This window comes from Lethenteron reissneri, chromosome 7 (assembly GCF_015708825.2).
Source record: "Lethenteron reissneri isolate LAM-NWPU_2019-01 chromosome 7, ASM1570882v1, whole genome shotgun sequence".
NCBI lineage: Eukaryota > Metazoa > Chordata > Hyperoartia > Petromyzontiformes > Petromyzontidae > Lethenteron > Lethenteron reissneri.
The window spans coordinates 8,765,675-8,785,931 of NC_083785.1; the positions used below are offsets into that span (position 1 = coordinate 8,765,675).

The 20,257-nt window shown below is 45.9% G+C and overlaps 1 protein-coding gene across 3 annotated transcripts in view; it reads left to right on the plus strand.

Moving 5' to 3' along the window:
• LOC133357308 (uncharacterized) overlaps nucleotides 1-20,257 on the plus strand; it is a 261,278-nt gene that overhangs the window by 38,084 nt on the left and 202,937 nt on the right. For all 3 annotated transcript variants that reach the window (XM_061575192.1, XM_061575202.1, XM_061575210.1), the window contains one exon: nucleotides 17,293-17,377. In XM_061575192.1, the coding sequence (XP_061431176.1) occupies nucleotides 17,293-17,377 (85 nt within the window). The remainder of the gene's footprint in view (nucleotides 1-17,292; nucleotides 17,378-20,257) is intronic.

A 20,257-nucleotide genomic window follows, 5' to 3' on the forward strand; every position in this document is an offset into this window, starting at 1 on the left:
GTGTTTAACCTTTACTGCACCCTATGGGTCTCAATCGTCAATTTTATTTTCATAATGTTAATAAATACATCGGGGTTTGATGAGACAAAGTCGTAGTTGTACTTACGTGCCCGTGCTGAATTTGTCTTTTCGATGATTTACCTTCCTCGAAAAATATCTCGCACCCCCAGTGGGTGCAGCGTGCACCTCAGGTTAAGACAAAGAAGAAGAATCACGGCTGCATGAGGGTAGCCACTGGACTCGTAATCACTCGGATCGTTGCGAATCACCCAGGGCTCTGCACACGGTCTATGAAACCAAAATATGCCTGGAATCAGAGTATTTCTTTATTTCTAGATTTGAAGCTTTCGTGACTGCAAGGATTCATATTCTTAGGTTTTTTTCGCTAAAGTCACGTAGGTAAAAAAGTACAATTAATAAAAGTAAAATAAAAATATTAATTTCATTTTTTTACCTACGTGACTTTAGCGAAAAAACCTAAGAATATTTCTTTATTCATACTTGCGGAATCCGATGAGTTATTAAGCACCTTTTCAAAGATGTCCAGTAGGGGCGGGTAAGAACGTGACACCAGCAAGGAATATAAAAGCATAATATCCGTTGTTACCTAATCCCATGACTCACAATGCTTTGAAATGTACACAATTAACCTCGGTGGACTGGGCAATTAACCGCTACGAGACATTAATTACTGGAACCTAAACCGGAGTAGATACCGGCCTTATTAAGCAGGGGGTTGATTGTCTTGCGCGTCAGAGATAGGCACCCGTGATGATTAAGGATGCTAATGGTTTGTTTTGTTGTACGTTAAATATCCTCGTAGTTTGAATGTGAATGCGTGCGATTTTTTTTCGTTGTTGTTCATTGCCTCCGGGTTTTCGCAGCACTCAGGAAAACATCACTCATCACTGCCCCTCCCCCCGCCCTTCCTCCCCACACAAATAATGAGGATTAATATATGCGCGGTAAGCCGTGCACTTCAGACAAGCATTCGATCACCTTACAATACCAACGCCAGCTCTCACGCGAATATTTAGCAGCCCCCCCGGGACCCCCCCCTTCCCCGAGACCCCCTTCCTCGAGACCCCCCCCCTTCCTCGAGACCCCCCCCCCCTTCCTCGAGACCCCCCCCCCCCCTTCCCCGAGACCCCCCCCCCCTTCCCTGGGACACCCCCTTCCCCGAGGCGCCTCCCCCTCCCCGAGACCCTTCCCCGAGACCCCCCCCTTCCCTGGGACCCCCCCCCTTCCCTGGGACCCCCGCCCCTTCCCCGAGGCGCCTCCCCCTCCCCGAGACCCCCCCCCTTCCCCGAGACCCCCCCCCTTCCCTGGGACCCCCCCTTTCCCCGAGGCGCCTCCCCCTCCCCGAGACCCCCCCCCCCCTTCCCCGAGACCCCCCCCCCCTTCCCTGGGACCCCCCCCCTTCCCTGGGACCCCCCCCCTTCCCCGGGACCCTCTCCCCCCCCCTTCCCCTGGACCCCCCCCCTTCCCTGTGACCTGTTTGATGACTTCCCTTTGGGGCGTGTAAATCGGCTCACCTGCATCGCGGCTGATCGGCGGGCGGTTTCTCACCTGTGCTCGCGTGCAGCTCTGCACCTTCGGAGTTTGCCGCACCATTAAACAAATGACCGTGTCGCCACGGCGTGGCCGCGTTTGTCAATTGACTCGTAGTCTTCTCGTCAATTAAGCGTACGCTTAATCACGGAAACGGGCCCCCGTTTTTAACGTCAGCTCCTTTTCGAGGCTGTAAATTGCGTTGAGATTTTTGTTGTTGTTGTTGTTCGCATGTTGTACCGAGTCGAAATCGACGGTGGTAATGGCAAACGGTACAAAGTCAGCCGGTGCAAAAACACAAGTCGTTTCAGGCCTGCCATTATCGATGACATTTGACGATGCAGTACACTCACAAACATCGTGACACAGCGTCGGAATCATCATCATCATTATTATTTCTTAGATTCTCCCCCCGGCTCCCACCAGACACTGCATCTTGTGTCCATGGTATGGAGTCGAATATAAATGCCCCGTGTGCAGGGTTAAGAGGTTGACGGTGCAGCCAGACTTTGAGCTGGGATACCACGTTGTGTGCCGAGTGCCTGCGGTGATGCAAGGGAGTTAGGTCCTTGAGAAGAGTCACTGCCCGCTGACTTTTCCCTACAGGCAGTGAGGCCGGTTCGCTGACATGGTGGGTCTCTGTTGTTTGACCGCGGGGCAAAGGTTTGTGGACAAAACTGGTTAAATCAATTCAGAATCGACAACAGTAAAAGCCTCGGCAATCGCTTGCTCGTGCCAATGCTGGCAGAAGGTCCCCCCAATTCCATGGAGCTTTCGACAGCCCCTCTGGAAGATATTATGACCAACTGTTCCCATGCGGGGCAGACGTCTAGGAAGAGCTGGGAGCACCAACGCATTACGACACTTGCATGTGAGCCGCCCGATCTACGAACTGCTGTGCATCCATTTATTGAGGTTGGATGCAAAGGACAGAAGGGGGATTTAGGAAAATCGCACCACTGGTGCAAACTGCCGTGCCAGGAGATCGAATTAGGCCAGCGACCTCCCGATTTAAATTCCAGTGTGTTGACCAAACGCCGAGCTTGGCAAGCCTCTGAAGCGATAACTGTATGATGGATACTTTTCTATAATTAACTTTAAGCACTATTCCAAATTTGTACCATGCATTCTGGAAGGGTTCGCCGAGCCTAGCCCAGACAACAAAATTAGCTCGGCAATATCACATACTTTTAGTGCCACTCGCAGTTCGTTTCAGTTTCACATCCGAGTTTGCGTGATGCAAATAGTTTCTTGCCGTAGTTTGACTCAAATCACTGCGCGTATAAATATACACGCTGCTTCAAAATAACTTCTTTGAATGCCGTTGTATTGCCGGGCTATTTGTTGTGACACGGGAAGGGACAAAGTGGTGACAGAAAATCATCGGCCTATGGAGGTAGCGTGTGCAGTGAAGGAATAAATAATTTAATTTGGGTATCATAGAGGCATCAGACAGATCTCCTCTCTGCACAAAAGTAAACGGTTTAGGGGTTTTGTAGCGTTTGTAAAGACGTGTAAGTTGCCTATGGGCGGACAGACGGACGAATGTAAAGCTCAAAGTATATCGGCTCGCTTAAAAAGTAGATATTGAAGACGTTTGTTGAAATTTGAAATGCATTTGAAGTCAATTGAAATGCATTTGAAGTCGCCGTATAAGAGACCTGTTCGAATTGTATCCAGTTTTCCCATTATGTGCATTTAATTGTAGTTGTGGGCTCATTGCAATACGCCACGTTATTTCAAATTAAAATATTTTTCATCGCGCCATGCTTTGGAGGTAAAAAACTACTGATCTACGTTTGTCATATTAAGAACCATTTAGCGCTGCTTATTATTGGCAAATTGAGCATAATGGACTAATGGAATGGATACCAGGAGAGGCTTTAAAATTTGAGTAGAGCTTGATCCATTATCAGCCTCCAGGGAATCCCAATTAAACTAGTGTCCTATCAATCTGCTCCCCGCTGTCGTTTGCAGGTGGCCAGCCCTACCTAAATGAGCTCTCAATTATTTCCGAGCTTGCCATCCGTCAGCATGGCGGACAGAGCATCGATGGGAATGTCCAGAGGACATCGATGCAATCAGCCGTTATTTTCCTGCCTGGCCACTCAGATAGTAAATCCCCACTTTCTCTGTCTGCGAATTTGGGCCGTGCCAACTACTTAGTAGCTTGCCAGTGAACGTGGAGTGTTTGGGCCAACGTTGCCCCAACGTTGACCCAACGTTTGCCGCAACGTTGCATGTACACTGGGTTTACACCTGATGACACAAGCTCTCGCTTTTTTTTTAGGATTTCTTTCGGGTGGGGCCCCAATAGGGGGATGTACTTTGTGCTCCTTTCTTACCGTACGTAACCAACCGTGCTCATCGGAGGCACTGCCATGTCCTTCTGCGGAGGTGTTCACAGGTTGTGCTGTACAGCTCTCTACGATGTGTTTTTTGGGTCGTGCCGAGTATCGTCCGATTTGCTGTCGGATATGTTTCACTCCTCCTGAAGATGCGCGGAGCGAAATGTCGGACATTGTGCCGAACAACGCACAATCCAACCCGAAAACACGTCGGAAAACCACATGCCCGTCCAGTTAAATTGAGTTGTGATAGTTAATAGACATCTAATTGAAGAACATTACAGTTGCATATTCTTGGTTCTTTCGGTAAAGTCACGTAGAAGGGAAATAATAAAATAATACAAATATAAAACAATAAAATTCTCACGACGTTTCGACTGCAACACAAGCAATCATCATCAGGTGTAAAAGCCACAGCAAGAAATTAATTTTATTATTTCCCTTCTACGTAACTTTACGGAAAGAACCAAGAATATGAATCCCTGCAGTCACGAAAGCTTTAAATCAAAATTACAGTGACACTTATTTATTAAGTTGTAACAAGAATAATAATGATTTAAAACCCTTTGTTATCAATCCACTGCTGCCGAATAATGTTATCCTGTGTGTTCGTCGAACCATACTTCACCACACTGGTCATTGCAGGTTGTTGAAGTGGGGGGTGGGGGGGTGGGGTGGTCCACCCTCGGCCCAGCACCAGTTCAGATATCACTGGCCATAGGTGGGACTCATACTTAGGCTGTCAGGTACATTGCCCCCCCCCCCCCCCCCACGACATTTACAACAATAGCATAATGAAACTTGACCACTGCATCGAATGGCAAAATAAGCTCTTTATTTGTTTTTTGCTTGCCAAAGTAGGTCTTTTCTGTTTGTTCCTCGTACTATTTAATTCATTCATTTCATTATTTTTCTGAGTTAAAACTCACCCCCTCCCCCACCGCACTAAAGAGGGCGTCGCAATACTTTGCAGTATAAATTCAGCGGATGTAGTCCTACCCGTGAACTCAAGACACACGTGTAAAAAATATCGAAACGAGAGAAGACATACTCAAGGAAAATCTCAAAGGAAAAAAAAGATTAGCCTTGCAGAGTTTCCTGAAATGTTTGGTGCTTGTAGGCAATCTGAAGGCCCTATCACCCAGCGTCGAATTACAAATTCTAGGTTCAGCTAGCAGGGCCTGGTCTGAGGAGCGCGAGTTTTATCTACCAAACTCCGCAATACTGCATTCACATGGGTGCACGAGCACACAGAACAACAAAAACTGAACACAGTCGTCGACAGCGCCGTGGCTTTTAAAGAATGGAGTCTATTAATGGACGACGTTTCGACCAACGGCCCTCGTTCACGGCACACACGCGCTCCAAAACGATTCACCGATGTGCCGTGAGCGATTCAATTCGTGCGCTCGGACGAAAGGGCCTTTGCCAATAACGTCGCCCCTCGTCAACTTTTCCATTCAAGGTGCCAAACGCATCGTGGAGCGTCTTCGTTTGTTACGCAACCCACTGGGCAGAGGTGACAAACAAATTTTGAAGTCGTTAAATTTGCGGATTGATCGAATATCATTGACATTCATAAGCCCTTTTGCGCGGGGGATAAGAAACAAAAATCCCCCGCGTACAACTCGTTGCCGTAGGCCCCGTTAATAACTCTTTACAAATTTGATCGTGGGTAATTGTCAAACTTCTGGATTTTTCCGTTTTGACACCGGCGCATGCAAAATTGCGCGCCCTCGTGAAAGACGACATCGCCGGGTCGAGGCGGCGAGATTTCATTAATTCCTCTTTGCAGAAATTGCCTGCCAGTTGCGGGAATTGAACTGCCGACAACGTGAACCGGCCTACATTGCTCTCAACACATTTTGGCTGCTCTACCCGTATGGATATTTCTCTTAATAAGATGTAGTGTGTACTTGTTAAGTGTTGCCTTGGGCAGTATTGCACCACTGGGAACCCCCCCCCCCCCCACCCCAGTCCAATATGAATAGCAAAGAAAGCTAAATGCCTCATTGCCTACCAATCCCTGGCCTATTTCATCGTCCTTGCTTCCTTCCTTCATATCGCAAGGTGAAATTTGCAGCGTTATTTTGTTTGTGTTTAGTTTGTTGTCCGTCCCCCGCACCTTCGGTTAGCACGGTTGGCTTATGTCCAGTGAGAAATGAGTTCAACACACATACCTACACATCATCATCACAATCCATGGGCAGAGAGCCTGTAGGTGTGTCCCATCTGCACAATTCGCTATTTGGTTTCCACTTTCATCTTTGTCTTGTGCCAATATGCTCAAGTCATGGCCACATCTTTCTGGCACCAATCGCTTGTGAAGTCGTCGCCAAGCCAATATCTATTAGGCCTTCCTCGATTTCTGGTTCCTTCCATTTAATCCGAACAACAACAACAACACTTTTCATTTTCCTGTTGTCCATCCTACACATGTGTCAAAATTGTGCCAGTTTCCTTCTCATCACTGCCTGCATCGTCAGGTCTTCTATGTGCAACCTTTTTACACACACACATACACGTGCGTGTGTGTTTTGGGTGGCATATCAAGAAGTGCCTGGGTTCGATTCCCAGCTCGGGCGACTCGGGCACCTGCACGGAGATTGTAGATTCTCTCCCTTGTTTTGTGTAGATTTCCTCCGGGTTCTCCGCTTTAATCCCATGGTAAATTAAAACCCACTCTAACTGCAATTGGCCAAACATCCCACTGCTGAAAATGTATCTATGATCTACTCGATTAAGATGACACTCCTATAAACATCGCCCCCCCACCCCCATTGCCCATCTACCTACTGTGAAAACTTGGCAGGACCCTTCTGAAAAAGAGTCTTGAGACTCGATGAGGCTCTCCTGAGTAAACGACAACAACGACAACAAGCGAAGGGAATAGAAAAGCATCCGCGGAGGCTCGGTTGGATGTGAACCCCTTCACACTTTGGGTATGAATAGCACCGCTATATGTGCGCTCATTGCTGAAGCATGCTCATCACGCTGTAATTGTAATTTTAAGTTAAAGGATTTTTTTCTTCTTCCAAGAACCACATTTATAAATGGCAGCTCAAGACGTGCATTTTTTTTCTTTCTCCCCGGGTCTTAATTTAACGTAAATTAACGAACGTGAAAGAAAAGTAGAACGACATGACTGGGGGAGCTATTTCATCGGTCTAATTACACCGCCGCCATACACATTAGCGAAAGATATATCCGAAACTTCAGAGCGCTTCAAATGAAAGGAAATCGGTCACACTACGCAATTTCATTTTTCTTTGGGCGTAAACTCTGCTTCAATGGAATAGAGCCGCAGAAGTGACGGGAAAACCAACATGTATTTCACATTTGTTGATTTAGAGTTTCAAACAAGGTGACATCGTTATATTCGCGAAATGTTATCAATTCTCAGAAGTTTTTCGACCGAAGTGAAATGCATTTGACTTTAAAACGGCAGTCGGGTGTTGCAGCGCATTACATTAGCAAGCGGTCCTCCTTGTTTCAAACGCATCCTTAACCCTCGCAGTGACTAACACCGCCTCGACTGGCGCAGCACAAAAGGGGTGCACCCATCCTGCACGCCAAGGGTCAATTTATTTACCTTGCCGCCAGTTTTTATTATTCCATTATTGCAGCGGTAATTTAACAATTTGATGAGATACTTCGGCCCTGTGACTGGATGATTAATATCGCCTTTGTTGGGCCACCCTGCGAAAGAGATGTTGTATATTTCAATGGGCTGCTATCTTGGTATACAAAGGATGCTGTCAAATTTCTCTACAAAACATTAAGCAACGTGTTATCGTCAGCAAACTTTGCATGCTTCACCCGCCACGGATAATATAGTGTATAAATTAACAGTTGAGCATGTAAGAATATCAAAATTGAAAATTCCTTTCTATGATTACACTGGTCAACAAAAAAAACACATTTTTTTCTGGCCTGGACTTTTGCAGCTGTTTTAGACTAATTTCAGGGTGCTGATTCCAAATCTGATCTCAGATTTGCTCTATCACATCATTTTTATGCTATCGGCATACCCCATTTTCATTGATTTTACCCGAAATTAACTCTGTCACTTATGATTGCAAGTTGTTGCGAGTCAGTGACTGCTTTAGTGTTAAAATATGGTACTGTATTTTTAGGATAGTGTGTTTATAATATAATTTTATGTAGATATCCACATTTATTTAATATTTTTCTTCTGCAGTTTTTATTGAAAATTCAATATTTGATATCTCAAAAACCTGACGTGATAGACCAAAACCGATGCCAGATTTGGAATCAGCACCCCTAAAATTACCTTCAAACAGTTGGAATACCTTATGCCAGAAAAAGTGTGTTGACCAGTGTTATCCACTACTTGCTCTTGGCCAACTTCATCTCAATCATGTTCGGGTTGCTGTGCTACAATCGATGCTAAGGGGTGCCGGGTGTAGCAAGAGAAATAAACTAATTTCTTTTCACGTAATCCCATTCCAACCTGAAGTGGCTTTGGGGAAACATCTGAGAGTGAAGCTCTCTTTACGTCCCCGTCTACCGAAACACGGATCGCCATTGAAGCTCCATTCACCCTGCCTTCGCACGTCTGAGATTTCTCAACAAACAATCAACAATTCACTAAGATTTGTCTCCCCCTTAACTTGAAACGAGCCCCCCTCCCCACCCTGTTCCCGTACAGAGACACCACAACCAGTGTAACACGGAACCCCCCCCCCCCTCAACATCACACAGACCCAATCCCAACTGGTCCCATACCGAACCGACGGACTGGAAATAATCATACTAATTTTCACTTATGAAGCGCATTTTACCCAGAGGTTGCAAGGCACTGCACGAAGCTGACACGGACGCAATTCTAAAACCGATTGTAAGCATGCAGGCTCTTGATTCTACCACTCGCGCTCCCACGATTAGGGGCCGTCCATAAATGACGTCACGCACCTAAGGGGGGGGGGGGTGGGGTCAGACATTTGTGACGATGTGTGACGAGGGGGGGGGGGGTTGAGAAATCTGACGTCACATCAAAATGCGCAACTTTAAATAAATATAGACAACACGTTCTACTTAATTAAATATACTTTTTAATAAATGTTTTCTCCTACAACATCAGAGTGCAGCGCCACATTAAATACGCACTACAATGACAATATTTTAAAGCGATTTGAAGCATGTTTTATATGGGGGGGGGGGGGTAGAGCTTTGTGAGATCATATTTCAGAGGGGGTCTGACTTTTTGTGACGCTGTGTGACGAACGGGGGGGGGGGTAAAAAATAATCCAAAATCGTGTGACGTCATTTATGGACGGCCCCTTAACAAGGAAAAAAATTCACAAGGCTCCACCACCTGTACGTATGCATGATGTTGAACTTCGTGACTAATTGCTGTGGCAATGCGGTTACCTTTGCTGACTCGCCGCTGAACAAAGAGAACGCAACTTAAACACGCAGCGCGTGCCACGGAGGGCGAGCATTTGAGGTGGTCACGTGGCTTAAGAGTTGAGCGAATCTGAGCTGCCACTGCTGAGATCCTGATTTCAAATCTAGGCAACCGCAACCTAATTGTACGTGTACGTTGAACTTCCTTCGCACCGTACGTAGATAGCCGTGCTAACTGGCGGGTGGACAGAGGCGGCCGGCTGGGGTGGATTTAATAAACTTCCACTGCCGTTTAAACCACTGCGCCGGAAGGTCAAGTTGAACCGATGACCTCTGGACGCCAGGACCAGAGTGCGAAAGCCGTTACAAATACGGTTGAAAGGACAACAAACTACACATGCACAAAAGCAGTTCTAAAGAAACTAGTTTTCTATCCAGAATATTTTTTTTCAAGTGGAAAGAGTTGATGGTCTCAGCCCGGCCATCGATGGCTGCACAAAAAAGCACATTGTTGAATTAAAAAATAAAATGTCATCTAATTTGGCTTCATGTCAACCACAAATAAAAAACACATATATTTGACTGTCCTGGAGGTGTGGGGGAAGGGCAACAAGCTAGACACAACAAGCAGTTGGAAAGAAATGGGCCTTAGATCTCGATTTACAAGTGCACAGCTCCTGGTGGCTTTCTAATATCGAAAGGAAGAGAATTCCAGACCTAGCAGTGGCCTTGGACAGGAGACGTCGCCAGGAGGTTCCAGTGGGCGAGACTAATCACAGAGTGGCAGCCAAAGAAAGGAAGACGCCCGAGTGTGTGTGTTCACGTCCGTTGTGGAGATGGAATGGAACTCTTCCGCAGGTGCTCAGATGGATTGTTACATCGCAACAGACTATGATGGATGGTCAATAGCTTGGGGAAGGTACCATCCAACGGTGGATAGATCATGACTGGTGGTGATGGTTGCAGGTTACCTCCAATTTCTGTCAACTCAACATCACAGCGCTCAGATCAGTGATGGTGGGGAAACGTGTATTGAATGTGATTGTGCTTAGCGGAAGACTTAAATACAATTTGGAAATTCGGGAAAAAGCTTGCTCTTATGGGTGAAACCAACGAACATCTTAGGCTGTAATTTTGGATTTGACTGTACGATAAATTTCAGCTTTTATTGCCACTATGGCAGCGCGAGAATAGGCACAGGCCACTTAGTCGCGATTGCCCTTAGCGCGTAAACTATTTAACGAGCTTCAAGAAACTAAATAAATATACGTTCCCCAACTAGGACGTTGAAATTTTTGTGCTCATGTTAAAGGCGAATTGTAGCACAATGAACAAGTGTGATAAAATGACGACTTAAATTTGTTTCATTAAATTAATGTGCGGCTGCTCAAATGTTCGCTCGTGTCGCTGCTGGCAGAAGTGCCCCCCACTGGAAGTTAGCTCTACAGAGGTCCTCTGGAAGAGGTTATTTTGGCCTAATCTCTTCCAGACTGGACAAACGTCTTGGAAGACGTGGGCGTTAGCCACACTTTCACACGTGGTGTAGCTGTACTTCTGGGTGGACAGAGGCATTAAAACAATCGATAGAATGCAGTAATGCTCAGTTATAAACACACGGCCGTGATTTTCTCAGATTTTCGTCCGTACAACATTGCTAAATGTGCACAAAATTGCTGCTTCAATTATATTTGCTCAATAAAAACATCAAATATGATGCATTAGAACTGTAATTTGACGTTTTTTTAAACTACATTTTCACTATAATACATTTCTAATCGAATAATACATTACAGTTTTGTTCTAATTACACATTAAACTGTTGTGAGAAATATTGCAGTAAAATTGACGAGAAGTGGTAATAAAACATGTTCGATAATGTAAATGCATTTTACCTGAGACAGGATACAATCAATCAGCCTCAAGAGTGTCAGGGTAATTATTAAAAGAGATTAAGAACAAAAAAACACATTCGTTAATAACACTGGCCTCAAAAGAGAAAAGGTGACGGTCCCTCTTCCACCGCGGTTAAGAAGGACCATTGCCCAAAGCGTCGCCTTATTATACATTTTGTTTTATTGTAAGGCCGCGGTGTTGTTCAATGAACGTGTTGAGTTGTTGTTGTTGTTGTTGTTAACTGTGCTTGTGTCCCACTGCCAACGCAGCAGCAGCATCAGTAGCATCGTCGGCAGATCATTCGTCGAGCGGATTGACACGGAGGCTTTCGCGATCAATATTATTCACAATAAAGGTTTTGTTGGGTGAGACCGTGAAAGTGGAGATGTGTCGTTAACCTGCCACCACCCGACACAGCCAACTAATTGGCACGGTTTGTTCACGTGACAAACCTTCCTAATTAGCACGGTTTGGTCACGTGACAAACCTTACTAATTGTCAAATAACAACTTTACTCCACCAAATGTGACCGGCCGAACACGTAACTGCGGTGTGACCCACTTATACTGCTGGGTGGACAGAAGCAAGTGGGGGGGGGGGGGCGGATTTGAGAAACGTGCACCGTTGTTCGGCTGTCGTGACAGAAGATGAAACAGGAAGCGGCGACCTGTGGATCACGGGTCCAGCGTGGGCTCACCATTACGGCGCAGCGGCGTCCCCAATTATGTGCGCGCGTGTGCGTGCGGTTTCCACGAATTGCCAAAAACCTTTAGTGTGAACTTTGTGCGAAGTGTGTGACCTTTGAGTGTGACCTTGTAACACGATCCACTCGTCATAAAATGCTCCCCCCCCCGACAAGCAGGGCTAGCTGCATCTCATGGAGGCAGGGAGGCTGGGGGAGAGGGTGCAGTAGATGTCTGTGTGGGGGGTAGTGGAGGGGGACACCGTAAAGGTGATATACCACGAAGGCAGGGAGTGAACACGGGTCGGGTGAGGCCAAAGCGTCGGCCCTGCCAAAAAAAGTAAGCGCTGTGAGGGATGAGGAATATCAGAGGTCGCAAACTGGGTTTGATTCCTTACCCGTACCTGTACCCGGCCGCACCAGGGTCGCAAACGGGTACCCGTACCCTACCCGAAGTGAGTGACAAACGGTTACTCACCAGTGACTCACGGCCTACCCGTACCCGTACCCGGCCGCACCAGGGTCGCAAACGGCTACCTGTACCCGGCCGGGTACGGGTAGCCGGGTAGGGTACGGGTATCGTGTACCTGGTTGCGACCTCTGATGAGGATGCAAAAATATTTTTGTAAGTGAGGCTGACGGGGCTGGCTAATTTGTCGCGTACTGGGGGGGAGGATTTTTTTTTGCTTTGCTCGTACTCCGAGAGCGGTTTGTGTTCCTCAGGCAGGCCGAGCACTTAGGGGCGTCGCGAGCCTAAGTGGCGAGACCACATCGTGAAATGAGAGCGGCCGTTCATTTGGTTGATTGCTTGCGGCGTACCCAGAGATATTTCGCGGAGTGAAAAAAAACCCCACAACAATCCCCATTACGAGTCGAAGGGTGCGCTAGATTAATTAAATGAATGTTTGAATGTTTTTGTATTTTGTACACCGTTTTTTAAATAGGTGTTTTAATTAAGAGTGTGTTTTCCACACACGCCCTTGTTTTATATTTTATCGTATCATTATCTCGGTTAACCGAGTGCCTTAAGTGAAATGTAACTCGGCCTTAGTGTTCTATTCTTTGTAATGACGTGCGATAAAGTAACAGCTACGTATTAACAAGAGCAGTGCACAAAGGGGCATGTTAGTGTAAGTAATGTGTTTATATATATGTACATGAGCAGAATCAGGCAAGCGGAATTGACTTTAATTAGGATTTATTAAAATCAGCTTAGAAATGTATTACATCAGAAATTTAATAAAAAAATATTAAAATCTACGTCTTGTTGTCTGCTAATTGAATTACGATTCTAATTATTTTTTCTGGGGTACGTTAAAGATACACTCTAGTTGTTAATTTTCAACCCTATGCTTTTGTTTATACTTTATTATTATATTTTAAGTTTGATTTAAAAAAAAATAAGCGTACCAAATTCACGTTGCACATGTCCATTTGTTTCATGTCAATTTCCTTACGGCAAACGGTTGACTGGCACATCATCTAATTTGATTTCTCAAACTTTTATTTTCGTATTCGTGGTTGTACAATTGCATTAAAGGGCATGCCTTTTCAGAAGTGTATTTTTAAGAAGAAGGCTTACAAAAAAAGCACGTTAGTCAATACCAGCAAAGCCACATTTGCTATTTTAATTCAACAAAAACATTTGCATGGAACGTGTCCCAGAGGACGTTCACCGTGGGAGATGGAACAACAAAATCAATTCGTGCGGCAGATGCTGGGCGGATCGTTACACCGCAGGGTCGTGAGAGGTGGCGGCAGCGGTTTGGGGACGCCTTAATCCAGCAGTGGATTGAACATGGTTGGTGGCGATTAAAAAGAGTCCCCAATAGTCGAAACTTTGAAGCTGGTGATCGGCCTTTCTTTGTGGACGCATTCTTATGGCCCGGCGTCAATTCACTGCTGGACGATGGGCCTCCACCCTAAGTGCTGGTGAGGAGGCTTGTTTGACCATACTTCATCATGCTGGTCAGTGTGAGCTCGTCAAGGGTCTAAGAGGTTAAATTTCGATTTGAAGCTTTCGTGACTGCAGGGATTCATCTTCTTGCTTCTTTTGGTAAAGTCACGTAGAAGGGAAATAATAAAATAATAAAAATTAAAACATAATAAAATAATTCTCACGACGTTTCGGCCACAACGCAAGCAAGCCGTCCTCAGGTGAAGACCAGGTCTGTCGGGGAGACAGCGTCAGACGTCAGAACGGTCTAAGAGGTTGTTCAGATATTACTCGCTACCGCTGGCTTTGAACGGGAAATCGAGCTCAGGTTTACGACGAGATTCCTAGCGTAGTCCCATCGGCCACTGCACTCTGCATGCATATGTGTGGGGTTTTACTTTGCAGAGATGTCATCATTAAACGATCAATGCCTTTTATCGTTCCACTCTGCACGGTCCCTTTGAAAGTGCTACCGCAGCAGAGTGGCTGGAAATGCGTCCGCATTGAAGGTTAGTACCTCTGCGATAGGGAGCGAGCGCGACCTTGAGATGCTTCAAGGTTTTGTGGGTCACGTGGCACCTCCGGTCTGCCAACGATAATGCACCGCACGGAAACACATCAAACGGATTCCAGTAATTTCAGGGGGATGCTTTAAGCCGGCTGCTGTTTCATCCGCTCCTTGTTGTATTTTGTTGTTGTTCAAATCACGTTTGCTGAGCGCAGGAGCAAAAAAGCCCCAAATTCCGAGTGGCCAGCAACAAACAGCACTATTGAAGGCATAACAGAGTCAACGGCGTCTCTTGAGTTGAGCGAGGTTGAAGCAACTTTGGTACGGACACGATTAGAGTGCAGTTCTAAGGCAAAGCAGTGAAGAATCGTAGAGAGAAGTGTTGTGACGGGCAGCGTGGCGAGCGAGTGCAATTTGTGGGTGTTTGAGTAAGTTGTGGTGAGCAGGAGTGCAGCATCTTCTTGGTTCTTTCGGTAAAGTCACGTAGAATGAAAATAATAAAATAATAAAATTAAACATAATAAAGTAATTCTCACGACGTTTCGGCCACAACGCAAGCAGCCGTCCTCAGGTGGAGAACAGGTCTGTCGAGAAGACAGTTATTCAGACTCATTCAGACGCTGTCTTCTCGACAGACCTGTTCTCCACCTGAGGACGGCTGCTTGCGTTGTGGCCGAAACGTCGTGAAAATTATTTTATTATGTTTTATTTTTATTATTTTATTATTTCCATTCTACGTGACATTACCGACAGAACCAAGAAGATGAAGCCCAGGCACCCAAGTTTGATTCCCGCTCACGGCCAACACCGGTGGCAATTATGTGGATCAGTTCTGTGCCTCCCCTAGGTCGACTCAGTTTCAAATGAGTACTTGGTGTATAAAAACATCGCTGGGCGTGGTGCTGGCCACACATTCCCTGGTGTGCCGTGCCGGCCTTCATAGGTGCTCGCAAACAACACTTGCCCCAAAAATCGTTTACAGGCTATACGGGGGATCTTTGTCTTTGAGTGAGTGTATGGGTAAGTAGGCGGGTGGGAGTGAGTGCGTTGTTGTGACCTGCAGTGTGTTGGCCGAGCACAAGGGTGGACGAGACGAAAGATGACGGGGTTATCTGGTGGACAGAGTTCTCCACATGGGTGGAGGAATTGGGGAGTGCAGTCCGTGGCAACTGTCGTTTTTCGTCCGTGAAAATTAAGCATTTCGGGCGATGTTATTGTTCAGATTTTTCCCGTGAAATTGCAAAAAACCGGGCAAGGCCGCCTTGCAAATGAGCAGCGCGGAGGCCAAGAGGGTTACTTATCGCCAACAAATCAAAGTGGCGTATGTAGGGAAGTAATTACACGCTGAAAAATTAGCTGTCCCTCCCCACCTCGCTTTCTCGGGGCATTAAAAGTCCCATTTTTTGTTATCAGTTGCGTAATAATAACAACGCACCACTCAAGGGCAATGCACGTGTACGGGGACGTTATCTCCTCTTCTGTTAGTGCGAGATATAATGTTGGCCACGATACGACCCAGTGACATTTTTTTTCTACCTCCCTATCTCCGAGGTGGTAACCCCTTAAGCCACATCGTACTTTTGACTAATGTGAGGACAATAAGGTCACGTGGAGCACAGAAGCGAGAGAGAGAGAGCGAGCGCGAGCGAGAGAGAGAGAGAAACCCCACCACATCTTAAGCCATTAAAATTGCAACGAGCGATAGTTTGTTAACTGTCATCCGCCTGACGTTAATTACCTCTAACCATTATTAAGTATCCAATCATTTCTACAAGGGATTATCTTGACTTTCACTTTTTTTTTTTAAAGATCCAAAGTTTGCTCGGCACAATAATTAAGTTTTGACCGTTTCCTAATTAACGACACGGCGTCGATACCACGTGTGCATCCGAGGTGGAATCGCTCGCGCGCAGGAAGCATTAACAATCCAGAATATAGAGGGTTTTTTTGGGGGTTAGATCGTGTATATATAAATGTGTCGTTAATCCCACCACCACCCGACACAGCCAATTAATAAGGTTTGTCACGTAAACAGAACGTGCCAATTCGTCACTAGTACAGCACTAACCGGTGTGTTGGAGAGCAAATCCACAACATTTACAATCTGAGTACGACGTTTCGCCAGTAATTACAGCTAGCATCATCGGCCGGACAGCCAGATTTGTGGAGAAAGCCTCCTGTTTCGTTCCTTAAATACGGTGATAGATGTGAAGACGTCGTTTGTGAGCCCTTCACGCGCAAAGAGGGGGGGGGGGTATTAATGCATATAAATTACAATGGATATCCATTGTAATTGGATATCCATTGTAATTTAGGAAGCACTAACATTGAATGTGAGTATTCTTAGGGTTTTTTTCGGTAAAGTCACTAGGTAAAAAATAAAAATTAATAAAAGTAAAATAAAAATAAAATAAAAATCACGACGTTTCGGAGGCAACACAAGCTTCCGTCTTCAGGTGGAACCGTCACAGCACGATCACTTGATACAGCGATCGTGCTGTGACGGTCCCACCTGAAGACGGAAGCTTGTGTTGCCTTCGAAACGTCGTGATTTTTATTTTTATTTTACTTTTATCAATTAAATTTTTTTTACCTACATGACTTACCGAAAAAACCTAAGAATATGAATCCTTGCAGTCACGAAAGCTTCAAATCTAGAATTGAATGTGAGCCCATTGAGTCACCGAACGGCTCAGGACTGGGGTACGCGTGTCCAACGCGCTGCCGAACATCTTTTTTTAGAAATGCAAATCGTGAAACGTGATAAAAAATGTAACAGCTCCAGCTTCCTCAGCCGTGCACTCCAACAGTCAAAAGCATTTTTAATTTGAGGAGTTAAAAAAAAAACCACACACACACAGCCTCGTGCCAAGCTGTCACGGTGGTCAAATATTATAGTGCGGAATTTAGAGCCGTGGTGGCTTTATTTATATATTTTGCGTGCGTAATTCCACGTGAAACAATTTGTCCTGTCGCCCCCCCCCCCCCCACCATTTGAATGCAGAATGCAGGAGATGGCGAGAATCTTGTTGTTGAGCGGAAGCCGTCGCGAAGACGATGACCCATCAGAGCCCAGCACGCTTGCCAAGGTTAGCGAGGGGGGTGGGGGGGGAATGCGAAAAGCATTCCCCAATAGAAGACGCGCGCTATAGCGAAGACACGTTTTGTTGAAGACGCGTTAAGCGAGGCCTCACTGCAGAGAGGACAGAGAGATAGGGCAGAGATACGGAGTGGCTCATGGCTGGAGACTGCCATGTACACCACGAGGTCTTGATGTTAATCTACTTTCGACGTGAACTATACATTTGCTCATCAACATTGACTAAGCCCGGAGGCTGTTTGCCCCCCCCCCCCCATCCTTTAAGTTAAACTGATTCCCTGTTGTTTAGTTATCTTTGCCCTTCAACACAGCTTGATATCAGCAGTGATAAGTCGAGACATTGGTGGTATTGTGCTCTGCTGTTTCACTTCTCTGTATAGACTTCAAAGGCCCTGTTAGTGCATAGCTAGTGCATAATTTTTTGTACGTAGCTAAACTATTGATATTTGCGTCACACATTTAGTTGGAGTAGCTAGTTACGTAAACAAAAGGGAGACGCGGAAAGTACAACGCAGCTATTATTGTAAACATATTCCGACCGCGTAGATTATCGCAGTTGCATTCCCAAAGCTCTCCCGAGTGTTTTTTTTCGGCTGTGCGGCATCTCACGCCGAACATCGCACAGCAAATCCAGATCACCCATCGTCATAATTTAATTTTGTCATCGGTGGACTCACTCCCGCCAGAGGAATGTGGAATTTCCACCACTGGCTCAGGGCTTTAAAGAGGAGATGGCCACTGCTTCAATGCTCATTTAAGATAAAAAATCACCGTGCCTCTAACCTTTTTATTTGATACAAAATTAATCACAACGATTCAAGTGTGATTATTCACGAAGCCGAACAAGCCAACGCGCTACAATATAATGCAATCAGACATTACCCGTCGTGTTCTTCCAGCCTTCTTTTGAAATCATGCTCTCTAGAAATCATCGGCTCGCTGGTGGTCAGTCACCACAATTATCGCTATGACCATGATCACTGTTCCCATGAACGCCGCTCGCTGATTCTTTCACGGTGGCTAGGAGATGTTAACTGCCTGGTGTACAGGAGGTCGTGGGTTTGATCCAGACCCTGACGCCTGATGTATATTTGGAGTTTGCGTGTCTCTCACTCATCATCATCATGGTGGCTAGGGGATGTTAATTGCCTCGCCTGGTATGCAGGAGGTCGTGGGTTCGATCCCGACCCTGACACCTGATGTATATTTGGAGTTTGCGTGTCTCTCTCTCTCTCTCTCTCTCCCAGTGGTCGCGTGGAATTTTCTCCGGGTCCTCCGGTTTTCCCCTCCACATTTTAGAATCAACATCACCACGCGTTCAGAGTTTTTGGTTGCTGCTGTACATTTCCTCACGATAAGCCACTTCGTTGGGGCTATCATTTTTGGCCGAGCTCGCTTTTGACAAAGAGCTATACAGCTCAGTGGGCCATGCCTGGTAAAATAAAATAAAAATTTAGCGTACATATTTGGACAAGGTGAAGGGAAAGAGTGGGGATTGCCCTGCCATGCATATTCCAATCCAGCGAAAAAATACAGACATGGAAGGGCTTGGAAACTAATAGCACGGTCAGCCAGGAGAGCAGTGTAATGTGCATTTGGTACAAATTGTATGTGTGTGTTATTAAGTCTACACCTTGTTCTAGAGTTTTACCGATCTCTGGCATTGTTGCACGAGGGACACACTCCACAAAGCTCAACGCATTTGTCAATGACACTGTCCTGAAAGAATAAAAAATATTATAATAAAATAGAATGAACAAAAATATAAAAAAATATAGAATAGCAAGTGAATATGGACCCTCTTCATCGCGGAGAAATACGGTAATTCCTCGTTTAACGCGGTAGATGCGTTTCTGAAACGCGCCGCGTTACGCAAAAAAAACACGTTAAGCGAAAAAATTTCCCCCACGATAAATAATGTAAAGGTTGAGAGTTGCAAGATACGGTGTAACACACGCACAGTAAGACGGTGGGACAAAGAACTCGGATGAAGGTACACCGTGTTCTGTATCATTCCACGTATACACCCAGAATTCCCATAACCGTTCAACCACGCAGCTCAAGAAATTAGTTCATTATCCACCGCTCAGAAACCGCATTGTAACGGTGCGCGTTCCACGTTGTGCGAAAAGTATTCCCCAATAGAAGACGCGCGCTATAGCGAAGACGCGTTTTGTTGCAGACGCGTTAAGCGAGGCCTCACTGCAGAGAGGACAGAGAGATAGGGCAGAGATACGGAGTGGCTCGTGGTTGGAGACTGCCCTGTACACCACGAGGTCTTGATGTTAATCTACTTTCGACATGAACTATACATTTGCTCATCAACATTGACTAAGCCCGGAGGCTGTTTGCCCCCCCCCCCCCTCCTTGAAGTTAAACTGATTCCCTGTTGTTTAGCTATCTTTGCCCTTCAACACATCTTGATATCAGCAGTGATAAGTCGAGACATTGGTGGTATTGTGCTCTGCAGTTTCACTTCTCTGTATAGACTTCAAAGGCCCTGTTAGTGCATAGCTAGTGCATACTTTTTTGTAGGTAGCTAAACTATTGATATTTGCGTCACACATTTAGTTGGAGTAGCTAGTTACGTAAACAAAAGTGAGACGCTGAAAGTACAACGCAGCTATTATTGTAAACATATTCCGACCGCGTAGATTATCGCAGTTGCATTACCAAAGCTCTCCCGTGTGTTTTTTTTTCGGCTGTGCGGCGTCTCACGCCGAACATCGCACAGCAAATCCAGATCACCCATCGTCATAATTTAATTTTTGTCATCGGTGGACTCACTCCCGCCAGAGGAATGTGGAATTTCCACCACTGGCTCAGGGCTTTAAAGAGGAGATGGCCACTGCCTCAATGCTCATTTGAG